At 39.8% G+C, this 14,873-nt stretch overlaps 1 protein-coding gene across 3 annotated transcripts in view; it reads right to left on the bottom strand.

Moving 5' to 3' along the window:
* The window catches only part of LOC103712121, a 31,236-nt gene that overhangs the window by 13,301 nt on the left and 3,062 nt on the right, over nt 1-14,873 (bottom strand). For all 3 annotated transcript variants that reach the window (XM_008798540.4, XM_008798539.4, XM_008798541.4), the window contains exons 3-7: nt 14,658-14,787; nt 14,267-14,355; nt 11,115-11,353; nt 7,355-7,441; nt 6,779-6,878 (exon numbers count right to left, since the gene is read on the bottom strand). In XM_008798540.4, the coding sequence (XP_008796762.2) occupies nt 6,779-6,878; nt 7,355-7,441; nt 11,115-11,353; nt 14,267-14,355; nt 14,658-14,787 (645 nt within the window). The remainder of the gene's footprint in view (nt 1-6,778; nt 6,879-7,354; nt 7,442-11,114; nt 11,354-14,266; nt 14,356-14,657; nt 14,788-14,873) is intronic.

The raw sequence follows: 14,873 nt of genomic DNA, 5'->3' as shown, positions 1-14,873 counted from the left end.
ATATCCAACTCTTCGTTGATAATTCAACAAAATTTGACAAGAAAATCCAACGGGCAAACTTTTCCATGGTCGTTCTGATTTTGGCAAGGACTATACAAACTTGGAGTTTAATTTGTTTTATCCAACAACATCCACAACAAGGTACACCGTACCGATACCGGTAGGTGTACCAGTCGCCTACCGGACCGGTATGGTTCCCGTTCGAACTGGTTTAAACCGGTACCGAACCGGCCAGTTCTTCCATGCGGAAGTGCGTACGGACTCTCGCGCACGGGCAGACGTGGGTGCAAACTCTCGCGCACGAGCGGACGCGCGCGAGGACTTTAAATGCCAAGAGTGGCACTAAATGCCACTCTATGGCATTAAATACACCGAGCGAGCCTGTTGTTAACCAAGCGTTTCGCGCGGGCGTGGTTCAGAGCGCAGGAAACCGCATGTGGGCATGGTTCCGAGCGCGTGAAACCGCGCACAACGCGGTTCCCAGCTCGCGCCCATGCGAGCGCAGTTCCCAGCGCATGGGCGAGCGTACTGGTGCAAATCGGTCTAGTTCGCACCAATATCGGGCTTGTACTGCTTGGTTTTGGCCCTTTTGGGGCCGGAACCGTTTTCCACAGCTGCACCGGACCAGTCCGATACAGGCTGAACCGGCCGATACGGGCCAGTTCAGCATACCATGATCCACAACAAAGTCCAAACTTTCTAAAAACTACACTGCAAGCTCAACAAATTCTATAATTTGCATTAGTCCTCTTTTAAAGTGACCAACTACACATCTTGCTAGTGAGTCCTTAGTAGAGAGCTCCGGCAAATAAGTTTCTATCACAAAGGCAATCTCCTCAAATTTGTTCTGGACATGCCACTTGCATAGTAGAAAAAGGAAGAAGGGGTGATTTGCTCGATGCAATTGCATTTCAAAAATTAACGTGCAAATAGAAGTAAATTGAATTGAAAAATCCTTCCCTTGGTACGAAAATTCTCTCAAAATATTTTATTAATATGTTAAAAAGCTACCCCTTACAATACATTAGATGCATATTTATAGGACATGGTCTTCTAACCCTAATTCAGGCATTAAACGTAATACAGAATCATACTCGAAATAGGACTCAACAATAAGAAAACATGCTAGAGTTATTCTATTACACATATGGAAACTTGGTTAACATTCAATATTGTCCCTAATGGAAAGTTCATAAAAAAATCCGGCCAAAAACTCTAAATCCCGTGAGCAAGTTTGGCATGATCTAGCAAGTCATCTGGTTGTACCCAATGTTGCATCAATTACCCTGAGTTGGAGAGAATTTGCTCTCAAATTCAATTCTTCATCAAATGTATCACCATGGTATGGCATGAGGAGCTGGACATTAAAAACATCATAGGTGCGAATATGACTCGGTAGCTTCAAGTGGTAGACATTATCGCTAATCTTCTCTATAATCTCACAAGGTCCAACCTTACGAGGAGTAAGTTTTCCCTGCTCTCTAGTTGGTAGGCGGTCCCTAGTAATGATAGCCCACACATAGTCACCAACCTCGAATATCACCCATCGCTATGCTCATCAACATGCTCCTTGTAACTCCTATTAATTCTTCAATCTTCTCATACACCTGGGCTTGTATATCTTGAAGCTTTTGCACCATATCTTCAGCTCATATGCTAGTTCATCCTAGTTGTGGGATTGGCACGACGTCCAAAGCACATCTTAAGTTCCAACCATACACAATCTGAAAAGGACTGAAATTTGTCAATTTATTGATGAATCTAATGAATGCAAATTTTGCTTGGGTAAGTGTCTAATACCTCAGATTCTTACAAATCAAAATTCATAGTGTGTTGCCCAAACTCTTGTTCACCACCTCAGTCTGCCCATCTATCTACACTGATAAATGAAAGAGTTATTCCTAGTCTCTGCCATAAGCTCCTCCAAAAATACCAACTTGGGGTCTCGGTCTGAGGTGATTAAAATCGGAACTCCATGTACCCATACCACCTCTTGAAAGAATACTTATGTAATGACAGATGCATCCATTGTCTTCCTATATGCAATGAAACAGACCATCTTGAAAAACAATCCACCACCACAAAGACTGACTTAAAGCCACGTTGACTCCTTGGGAGCCCCAATACAAAGTCTATGCTGATGTAGGTCCATGGTGCATCTAGCATTGGCAATGGCATGTATAATCCAGCATTTGTTGTTGTCCCTTTAGACACCAGGCACAGATGGCATCGCTCAGACATATCTCTTTACAACCCTCCTTAGCTTAGGCCAATAATATTGTATGGACACAAGCTAATATGTCTTGTCACGAACGCCGTGGCCCTCTCTATGCAGCTCTTGTAGGATTTTATGCCTCAATGAACAATTCAGATTTTCGGAACACATAGGCAAGTCCCTTTAAAAAAGAAGCCCTCTTGTAACTAAAAGTCATCCTGCTGTTAAGCTTGCACTTCATTGAGAATGCCAGCAAAGTATGGATTGGTAGCCAATATATCTTTGAAAATATCAAAACCTACTATAGTAGCACACATGGTGGTAAACAAACAAGTACAGCAGCTCAAAGCATCAATTACCTGGTTTTGTGCATGTGATTTGTGCCGAAGCATGAACATAAGCTCCTACAAATAATGTGACCACTTAGCATGACGTAAACTAAGCTTGTCTGGGCCATAGAGATATTTGAGACCCTTATGGTCAGAATATAAAATGAACTCCTAATACAAAAGATAGTGCCAGTAATGCCTGAGTGTCTGCACCATAGCATAAAACTCGATATTGTAAATGGATAATTAAGCACGAATCTACTCAACTTCTGGCTGAAATAAATGATTGGCCTCCCCTTCTGGCTCAAGATTGCCCCAATAACCACGTTGGAGGCATCACAATCCACTTTGAAGACTTGCTCAAAATCTAGTAAAGCCAATATCGGAGCATTGATACCCTCACCTTAATCTCCATGAAGCTCTATGTAGCATCAGGGGTGAACACAAATTGACCCGCCTTCTTAATGCAATCCATATATGGAGCCATAATTATGCTGAATTGCAAATGAATATGCAGAAGAAGGAAGACAACCCATGGAAACTCAAATTGACCCGCCTTCTTCTAGCCAATCAACAATAGCCTACACCTTGGACTAGTCCAGAATAACACCATCTCCAAATATAACATATCCCAAAAATAATACTTTATTAACCATAATGATGTAGTACTTCACAATGTTATATAACTTCTCTTTGCGAAATGTCTGTAGCAAGGTCTGCCATATCAGTACCGGTCGGCGTACTGGTGGCGGCCTGGACCGGTACGGTACCAGTCCGGCCGGTCCAGTCCCGTACCACTTTCGAATTCCACGCTGATCCAACATTGATTCACGCTAATCTCATACCGGTTCCATACCAGTCCGTACCGGTTTTCCAACGATAAGCTACCGATATCGGATTTCATGCTGATTCGGTACCGATCCCAAGCTGAATTGGTCCGTACTGGCCCGTACCGGCCAGTACGGACCGGTTTGGTAAACCTTGGTCCGTAGTATCTCACGCAAGTGGTACATATGCTCCTTTGCACTTCGACTACATATGAGTATATCATCAAAATAAACAACTGCACGCCTTCCACTGTATGGTTTCAACACCTTGTTCATGACCCTGATGAGTGTACTAGGTGCAGTTGATACCCCTCACATGTTTTGAAGGTTGTTTTCCGCTCATCCCCTAGCCTTATCCTTGATACCCGCTCTTTAGATCTACCTTTGAAAACACCTTACCTCTAGATAGCCGATCTAACATATCGTCTAACCTTGGATTTGGGAAGCGATACTTACCTATTATTTTGTTTATGGCCCCGCTATCTACACATATGCGCCAAGTTCCATCCCTCTTAGGAGTTAGGAGGGCTGGACTCATGGTCTGTTGAACTGGCCCGTACCGGCCGGTTCAGCACGTACCGCACCGATACCGACCCCCACCGGTGCGGTACAACCGCATAAAATGGTTCGGGGCCGAAACCGAGCGGAGAAGAAGAAAGAAGAGAAAGAGGAGAAGAAGAAAGAAGAGGAAGAAAGAAGAGGAAGAGAAAGAGGAGAAGAAGAGGAGGAGAAGAAGATGGTTCGACGTACCTCAAGCCGACCCCCTTTCGAGCACACCGACACGCGCGCGGCCCTCCCAACAGTTCCTTCCTTGCTCGCGGGAGAAGGGGGGAAAGAGAGGAAAAGAGAGAAGAGAGGGAAAGAAAGGAGAGGAGAGAGCTCGGGAAGGAGGAAGAAGAAGGGAAGAAAAAAAAAAGAAAAGAAAAAAAATCTTTCCATGCGCGGGGCAGCGCGCCCGCGCCGGCGCAAGCAGGAAATCGCTCGTGCCCGCGTGCGATTCCACATGCAGGGGACCTCTCTCCCGCGCGGTTCCCCACGCCCACGCACAGGGCAGCGAGCCCACAGCATCGCGCACGAGCGCGAGCCCACGCGGCCTCAAAAATAATGCCACAGAGTGGCATTTACTAAAACGCGTCTGCGCACGCACGTCAGGCATTTTTTTTTCATTCCGGTTCGGCATCAGGTCCATCTGGTACCAAACCGGTACCGGAGCCCACTAGTTCAATCGGCTCGACAGACACTGGCTGGATTGCACTAGGGCTCATTCTCCCGTATATACCCTCTCTCTAGAAACTCATTCACTTGCCTGGACAACTCCGCATGCTCTATAGGGCTCATTTGATAGTAGACTTGATTTGAGAGACTAGCTCCAAGAACCAAGTCAATGTTGTGTTGGATATCTCGAAGTGGGATATAACCTAGATGGCAACTCCTTCAGAAAGATATCAGCAAACTCCTGAATAAAGGGTTGAGCTATCTCTGGAACACCACTATTTTCTATGGGTTCCTTTCCCGATAAAACCATGACCATGCTAGACTCTAAAGCAACCTCAGTAAATTGTGCTTGAGAAAGAAAACTGCTACCCCCCTGGGTTGTGGCTTAGATATCACTTCCTTGGATGGTACAAAAACAATTTTGGTCCCATTAATGACAAATGAGTAAGTGTTCTTCCTTCCGTCATGCATTACACCTTTGTCATACTGCCAAGGACGTCCCAGTAGAAGATGACAAGCATCCATCGCCACAACATCACACCAAGCTCGATCTTTATACTTGTTGCCAATAAAGAATGATACCAAATACCTCTTTGACACGACAACCTCACTACCTTGCTTTAACCAGACTAGCTAATACAGATGCTGATGCTTTTCTTTGTTCATCTGCAACTTGGTAACATCCTCTTCTGATACTAGATTATCACAACTACCACTATCAACAACCATCTTGCATACCTTTTTCCTAATTGTGTACGTAGTGTGAAAGATGTTATCCTGCAGCCAATCATCCTCTGTCTCATATTGTGGTGCAAGGTAAGTTTATCAAACGACCAAAGATTCCCTGACATCTCCAAGTGCAATCTCCTCTAGTTCATCCCCATAGTCATCAAAAGTAGGCATGGCTTCATGACTTGTAGGTTCCTCTTCCTCATCTTCAACAATCAATAATTGCTTCCCTTCTCGCCCCTTTGCCTTCTTACAATCTGTAGCTCTATGGCCTAGTTCTCCACACTAGAAGCATCATGTCCGACCTCGTGCATTTTGAATTGGCTACAGAATTTGATTCTGAGTTGTATTTGATGTTGTGGTACCTTAGGAATAGTAGAACTACCTCTTGTAAAATCTCATTCAGTTGCTTTAGCCATCCTGCGACATCGATACTTTTCGGTTTCTTTGTAACTTCTACTACTGAGCATACTGATGTACCGAGTTGTATGGAGGCGTACCAAGGTGTGTATCAATCCGTACCAAAATGTACCGACCTGTATCGAAGCGTACCGAGATAAAAATTGAGAAAATTGGTTGGAAGCTATTTTGGTATAGGGTGCGTATCGTACCGTACCAACCAACTAGTAACGTACCGATACGGAACTAGATACCGAGATTACGAACCTTGGCAATGCTGCTGCAAATGATCTAGCATGCGAAGTAGGGTCTCTGAACGTATCCAAATCCAAATTGTATTTTGGATCCTATTCTGCACGGCCACGGCATAACCCATACAGATATCCTTTGTCTGAGGTGTCATATACAAGTGGCTACTGCCCTCCACAGCGTCAGCCAGATTTTGTTGCGTCGATCTTCCCTCGGATGGGATGGTCGGCCCAGTATCCAATCTCTGATTGGTATCAAGGTGGCTAGCCAAAAGGCTCAGATTATGGATGGAGGGGTGGGCATATTATCCGAATGGATTCAAACTCCAGGCACGGACTATGATCAGGAATCTAATATCTATGAGCGACATAGATGCTCCATGTGGATACTAAATGTTGCACGAATTATGTACTTCAAATCAATTTGACATTTATTTTTTCAAATATAGTACTCATTAATTCTTTATATCAATTATCTTAGAATTACATTCACTAATCAATCATACGGTCAATCGACACCAACATGACATAAAAAAATATCAAAATAGACTTGAAATTATAATTCAAACAACCACAATATCTCAAATATTGCCCCAAAACCAAAAAATATTGAAAAAAAAAAAAAAATTGAGTAAAACCTTGTTGTGGATAGCCTCAAAAGGTAGAAAAATACCCAACTGCTATAGTGCTGATAACTATTATCAATTTAGTGGCACGCAAAAGGAAAAACAAGAGAGCGCCTTGACCAAAATGAAAACAAAATATATTGGCTACACTACTCTTCTTTGAAATGGTAGTAAAATCAAGGTTACATACCGATTCAATTCCATTTATAAGTCGACGACACATCCCTTGGCGCCTATACATATCTCTTGTCCCGATAAAAGGCATTTCTGCCAGCCTGGTTCCATGAATTCTATTTTAACACAGAAAATAAAAGAAATAGAAATTCAGATAATGAATGAAAAAAATGATAATTTAAACTGAATGTTTAAAGAAATAGCACATTTAGGGAATAGCTTCAAACATAATGACTATAGGAGAATTCACACGAAGGTAAAGATCCAAGTCCTTAGTTAAGCAAACCCATCTTTCATTAAGGCCCACTGAATGAATTCTGCAATGAGGAGTAAAAACTCCCCCCTAAATGGCCTCAAAATTTTATTTCAGAACCAGATGAGACACAATGGGAAAAGCTTATTATTTGCACCAATACTTCACTTCTGAAAACAAACTGTACTAAAGAATTTTAAGCATGAAACCATCTGAACAATCTTTTTACTTCATGTGTAAATGATTACAATCCCAGAAGATCTAAAATCCATCTTCATGTATTCTGCTGTCAATATATCTTCACCACAAAAGAAACATAAATACAAAAAAATCACCAACCTGATAGATGCTACAGAGATTATTTCATCCCCTCGCTCCAAAATAAAAGTATAGAAGCCACTATAGTTCAGCCGATTGAAATTTGACCTACAGAAGCAAGTGATTGAGGGTGTCACAATAGCTTGATAGTATAGAATTGTGAAAGAAATATGGCACCAGCAAAGAGCAATTTCTGATGACTCCAGAGAGTGAATAAAGTGATTAACTACAGGGTGAGAAAGCAAAATTAGTTATTATGTGGTTATATATTTAACGATTACTAATTAATATGAAGAGGGAAAAAATCATTTTACAATCAAATAAAATACATGGTGTTTCATGTTTTGCAGCTCTATTTCAGTCTGTCAGGGTCCAGTCCTATTCGCCTTGTACTTTGTGGTTTCACGAAAAACTTTGAATCCATACTAGCATTACTAAATAATTAACAAACCAAAGTGAAATACGAAAATTCCGCATGCTGTCTCTGTGGAAAGTAGCTGTCTCAGCCCTCAAAGTTAGTTTAGTTTCTCTTTATTTTATTTCTATTTTAATAATCAGATATCTTCCTAACTAATTTTGCAGAAGACTGCATCTGATTATACAATTAGTTAGTCATGTAGCTGTACGTGATGATGTGATTAAGGAGAAGAGTTTCTTCCTCAAGACCAAAAGGAGGGAATAGCCCTAAAAGTAAAGTATAGCTTGCTATGTTTTGCTCTGACTTTGGTCTTAAAAGTCTTATGTACAGTTTCATTGCTCGAGAAAGTTATTTGCAATTTCTACATGATGACGAGGTGAAAAAAAAATTAAATCTCCTAATGGATTATATGATGATATTATTATTATTGGACAAGATTCAAAAGCTCATTTTTTCGACAAAATGAGTTTCATTTTTGAGTTTCAACAGATTTAGTTGAAAATCATATAAACTATTTTTATTAATTTTGTTGTGGCAGTCAAAAGAAATAACCTTTTAAAAAAAATAAATGTCAATATCTTCAGACTGTAGTATACCATTTTCCATTTGATGGAAAACTAAGAAATCACAATTTAAATGATTATTAATATAGCCAAATTTATGTCAAAAAAATTACAAAAACTATTTGGAACCTCAAGAGCAGTGCTTCCAAATCTTCTCAAAACTTGTAAAATAAGTGCAATCTAGAGGAAGCACTTCAGAAATATAAAAGGCAAAGATACAGCAAAAAATAGCATAAATAATTCATGTATACAATTAAATCCTCAATCAGAAAAAAAAAAATCACTCTCATGACTTAATTTCAGCCAAAGCTCCTAAATCATAACCTCTTTAAGATCTGGTATAGTCAAATTCAAACCATATTAGTTTCGTTTCAAATTTCTGGTGAAACTTGAAATGTTGCATCAGAGACTCTATAAGTTAAACTAAACAATGTTTACATGATGGCCACCGACTCAGTATTGATGACCTAAAACCTTAAGATGATAGCACTCACACATGGTACGCCGTACCATACTGAATTGGATAATACAGGGTGTATCATAGCATACCGGTTCAATACTAATACATAGTATGGAGGGTGTACCGACACTCGATATGCCGAATCGGCCCCGTACCGTACCATACCGATACAGTGATGGCATGGCACAAGTACAGAGCCCGGTACCAAGATGGCATACCTTGCATGCTTAGGGCTGATAGCAAGGAGTGGGCAGGTGCTATTCGGGCAGATTCAACTTCGAGCTAGGCTTTGCTGACTTGAAAGTCCAGGTGGAAGTAGGAATGTTGAACCAACCCAAATCGAACTAACGCCGACCTACAACAGTCCGACCGTGTACATCAGTTCGGGTTACAAATCAGCCCGAATCCAATGCTTTGAATCTGATTCTTTTTCTTCATTGAGACATCTGCGCCACTTCGAGAGCCTTCAAGAGATCTCTCCAGCTCTCTCCACTCTCACCAACACACAATCCCTCCTTCATTGCGTCTGACTCACCGTCAGCAATTGTCCCTCATCTAGGGTCTCATCTTGACGTCGATCCATGCACGATTGCTCCCAGACCTCATCCTCATCGACAATGTCTCCACTCTCACCTCCACCCCACTCCCCGCAACATTAAACCATCCTCTCTCTCTCTAAAGTGAGCGGAGGCCTCCCCCTTGTCTCCCTTTTCTCCTTCCTCCTCCCTTCCCTCTCCCTTGCCTGGGGTTTCATCTTGACATCAATCAGCACATGATTGCTCCCCAATTGTTCCCCGACCTCATCCTCGTCGACAACATAATCACCCGTCTCCACCCTGCTCCCCGATGGCATCAAAGCATTCTCTCTTTCAGGTGAGCGGAGGCCCCTCTCTCCCTCTCTCCCCTCCCCCTCCTCTCTCTCTCCCCCCTTCCTCTCCTTCTCTCCCGCCTCTCCCTCCCTCGCTCTCGTCCTACTACTCCCTCTACATGTTTCGCGGTGCTCTGGCACGGTAAGGTACGGACTCGTACCATACCATACCGGTAGCCAACCAGTATAGGTCACAGCACCAATTTGGCAAAACCTAGATAATAGGCTACGTTTTTTTCATAGTCTATGGATTAATTTACAAGAAGTTAATTTCTCAAAACTTTTTTAGTTATATTATAAGCTGTTTTGTAATTAGAAACTAAACATTTTAACAACAAATACACTACAAAACCTGTTCCATCTATTCTTTTTCAAAATTACGAGCCATTAGGTCAACATCTAAAGGCTCAAAACACTCACTACATAAAGTTATATATATTTATTATAAAAAATACTATTATATATATACTCTCCTCTATGACCAAACAAGTTAAGGAGTTCTGACTAGAACTTAACCTGACCTACAGGTCAGTGTTGGCTGACCTATACCATGAGTCGAGTCCAGGTTGGATCATCTAGTAAATGGGTCCAGGACAAGATTGCCACCCCTAACTATAAGTAATACCTTAGATGCCTTTAGTGATGGAAAATAAAAATTTTAACATCTCAAGAAAGAAATTGTAAAGAACATGGATTCAAAAATCGCCAAAATAGGATGGTACCATCTGTACCCTACTATTTCAACACAAAATCAGCACTAGTATGGATGTTGGGACACCAAAACATCCATACTCGTACAGAGCAGCCATATTAGTTTGTACCAATACATAACAATGGTATCATACCAACTGTACCAATCGATTCCAACAGTTTTTCATTCTTTTTGATGTTGTCGGTTTTGGCATATATGTCAAAACTGTAAGATACCGAAAATGTTTCATTCTGATTGAAAAATGGTACAAATTTCTGTACTAGTATATAAAACCTTGTTAAAGATACAAATATCCTGGAATAGTCAGGAAATGGAAGATGGCAAGTCTTCAGCAACCATATGATAAACAAGGCACAGAACCAAGCTATAGTACAAATTACAAATCCTGCAAAATATAAAAATAGAACATATGATAATAAAGCTGGTCGTGGGCCGGACTTGGGCACACAAAAGGTCAAATTTTGAATAGGCCCAGCCCGAAGCCCGATTAAAAATGGATAGAGTTTAGGCCCGAGACCTAGCCCATGATCAGCTCTATATGATAAGCATATTGTACAGAAATTGCTTGAAGCAAGAAAAGTAAAGCTACAATATGCTACTTTGACATCTTGGGGAGACAATAATCTTAAAGGTATTGAAAGACTAAAAGTAATGTTTAAAGAATATGGAGTAATCGAGTTCAGTAACAAAAAGATATAACATATATACTGAATTGTTTATGTCAAATATTTGCTTTTCTAAGAGTGCAACCAATACTTACCCACAATTATAAACAACATTATGAATAAGATTGATGCTGCTTCGCTGATCTATGATGGGTATGAAGCACTCATCCATGACTGCAAGAGCAACAGCAATCTTGGAGTTGCATTCAGCCCATTGGGACGGCACGAACTGAGATTCAGGAGTATCCTCGTCAAAACGATGAATAATACTCCATGAAAATCCTGCTTCCAAATCATTCTTGACCCCCAGAATCTTGTGCAATTGTTTATACACCTGTAGCAGTAAAGAGAGGTGTATCAGAGTGACCCTTATATTGCATAAGGCAGTTTCACGGTAGAGAAGAATGGTTCCACTAAAGTTCAATAGAAGCAGAATATGGGTCCCTGTTGCAAAATTACAAGAATAAACATAGCCAACAAAATGCAGGTTACCAAATGCCAGAATGAAACTAGTTTTTTCTTTTATATCCAATTGTTGTTCTTAGGTATATCAAACCAATTTGGACAAGGCATTTGACAATGAAATTTTTCCAGTTAAAGATGGCACGTTGATATCACATAACAAAGAGGAAAGCCCGTGCATTTTTTTTCAAATTTGGGAGTTGGAATAATCAACTGACAGAGGATCAACTGAAAAGATGGATCCAGATGTTGGAATGATAATAAGAAAACAAGCATCAAAGCATTTTAGGTATCTCAATAAAATCCTCGAACATGGATTGTAACCTATAAAATAGTTAGCTTTGTAAACATGGTTGTGATCCCATCAACCAATGAAATGTTTGTGTTACTCTTTATTGCGATCAAATTTTCTTTTATTTATGTCAATTATTCTGCAAGTATGATGCATGTAATTAATAGTCTAATTCAAGAGGAAAAACAATAGCAGATGATTGTGATCCAATCATGTTTGCTGGGTATGACCAAGGTCTGAAATACCATTATACAAAGGCACATGGTTACAGCACAGTATAGTATGTACTGCAGTACAACCCCGTAACTACTCATGCTTTACCCAGGGTTTGAAATATCTTTGTATGATAGAGTATTGTACATCCTCAAATATGCCTCGATACATCTTAGATAGGGGAAGTCTTGTACCGTAATGGTCACTTTTCAAATCTTGTGTTTGAATGATTCAAGTGAAAGGAGTATTTGGTGAATGCCAGTGATCCCATCATCCAATGAAAAGTTGTTATTTGATTTGTTGCAATCAGATTACTTTATTGTTTAAATTGATTAATACAACTTCCATTTTTTTAAGTTTATCTCTAAAACAATATCTGAAGGGCGAGAGAACTAATAGGGGTGTATAACTACTGATGAGAATGGTGTGTTTACTAGAGAGGTTACCATTTTAATGCAATAGCTTCAACCAAGGTTCTCATCTTACAAATAGTAGACAGGAGTATTTTACACAGGTTGTGACAAATTACAATATCTCTTTTTACTTGAGTCACAAGAGATCTTCAAGTTCATCGATGACAAAACTAATACGTATGCACATGCAATGCACATTAAACGAAAAGGCTAAAAGGCTTATTTAAAATAATCAGTAAAGAAACATTTAAGTTTTATTTTGGAACTCTAATATTTTCTTTAATTTTATGTAACATTTAATGACTTACGAAGACCAGGCTGCTCATAAAGTGAGTGGTGAAATTACTTGCACAGAATGGAAAGATTCTAAAATTATTATCGTTAGTTCGTTACTGTATGGTGATTACACCGTAGCTTCTATATGCAAACAATTTATCAAGCTTTTGAGGTGCATCCACAAATAAATGGTAAATAAGATTTTTAGCACGAACCAACACCAAAAACCACAAGTCTGCATATATGGAAACAAGGAGAAATAATTTGCACAATAAGCGCCTTTAACAAACATGTTAATTCAAGATTTCCATACAAGTCCTATATTGTGCATATGAAAAGCTAATATGGTTTGAGGTGGTCCACATGGGTTAGGGCAATTAGCATGTACTAAAAATTTATTAAGAATTAAGTGGTTTTCATGCCCATACTCAAGCATATGTTTCCTACAAACCCAAAGCACATTTAATAATAAATTTAAGATAACAACTTGTTTACACCACACCCTAACCTATAGCGGGAGCCCAAAGGCTGGTTAGATAGCGGCTACGTAGCAGCACCAAGAGCTGAGTAATAATAATAAGAGGCTCTAACCATCGTAAAGCACGAGTATTAAGGTCTGATTCAACAAGACAAAAGTAGAGGACAATAATCAGAGTCAAGAGTGTTTGATAGGACTACTTACAACACATTTCAATCAATGATATAAAGAGAGTATCAGAAATCTCATCCTACCATAATTTAACCCATAGCCTCAAAAACCGATCTACACAGCTTCATATGCACAATAGCCTCCCTAGCTGCTTTGCATAAGGTTTAGGCAGCCTGTACACACCCAAATGGCCCACATAAGCCTAAACCACATATGCGAATTCTCTCCTCCTCATCCACCTTCTCTACAGTTTTTATCATTTTTTTGATTTTTTACTGACTTATTTCTAGTTTTCAAATGTCCATTAATATAAATTCATTTAAATTTAAAAACAAGCCACATGGGCATCTGCCTAAGCAGCATTTTTCTCAGGTACAATCTGCTATCTTGGGCATCTAAACATTTGCTGCTTTTAGAAAGCTTGACTTCAACAAATCTATGATGACACTTGGTGATTATTGTCAGATTTTTCCAAATTATTTGCAATACCAAAAGCTTAGCTCCATTCTATGAAGGAAATAATGCAGCATCCATTTTGTAAAGAAGCTCCTCTGATCTTTCATAACTCATAAAATCCAGCAAGTATTATGTTTCAGTTATGTGCAAGATGTTGGAGGAAAGCAAACCATCACTGAGTTAGGCCAGAAAACAATCCTGACTTGTATATAAACAAACAACTAACATAATAATTACTTGACGCTGCATACCGAAGAATGAGTACTTGGAAATGGATGCTATAGAATTTCAAGTTATGCAGGAGCTAGCAGCCCTAGGTTAGTACACAAGTATATAGAATATCTAAAATAGTTCCATAATTCTGCTAGAGACGTTCAAGATTTGCTACAAGAGATTTAAAGAATTAATGGAAGAATATAATTGCCATAATATGAACCTAATAGACTGGGATAATAAACATCAGTAGCATAAAATTATCAGGCATACCTTTCTGCAGCTCACCCCACAAAATGAAGTTTCAGAATAATTGGAACCAACAGAGATAGCGTCTGCCTCAGGAATACAATGTTGATGATCTACAAAATATACCGATAAAATTTAATCATATTTTGCACTTTATCAAGCAAGGTTCGCCATCTCGGTACCAGGCCTATACCGTACCATTCTATTATAGTGTCAGCACGCGGTCTGGTATGATACAGCTCGGTATATCGAGTGTTGGTATGATACGGTACAGCATGCTGGTTTGGTACCGGCATGATATGGTACATCCAGTATGGTACAGTACCGATTGGAATGGCAAATCTTGCTATCAAGGTTTAAAAAATAGAAAAATTATAAAGAACATGCAATTGAGAATATGATCAAGAATGCTCACATTTTTTTCCACATTGCACACACAAGAGTAATGGAAAGGGAGGTAAATCACTTTCTTGAACAGCAGGAGAAACTAACCCACAAAACCTGCATGAACAGTTTGTACAGTGCCAATCTCCAGCAGGTAGCATCTACAAAAAGAATGTTTAGGAACTCAATGAAAACAAATAGACTACTCCAAACAAGACAAGGATGAGAGTGATGCTGTAGGAAATAT

This window comes from Phoenix dactylifera, chromosome 16, assembly GCF_009389715.1.
Source record: "Phoenix dactylifera cultivar Barhee BC4 chromosome 16, palm_55x_up_171113_PBpolish2nd_filt_p, whole genome shotgun sequence".
Classification (NCBI taxonomy): Eukaryota; Viridiplantae; Streptophyta; class Magnoliopsida; order Arecales; family Arecaceae; genus Phoenix; species Phoenix dactylifera.
This window is presented reverse-complemented; position numbering and strand designations above follow the sequence as displayed.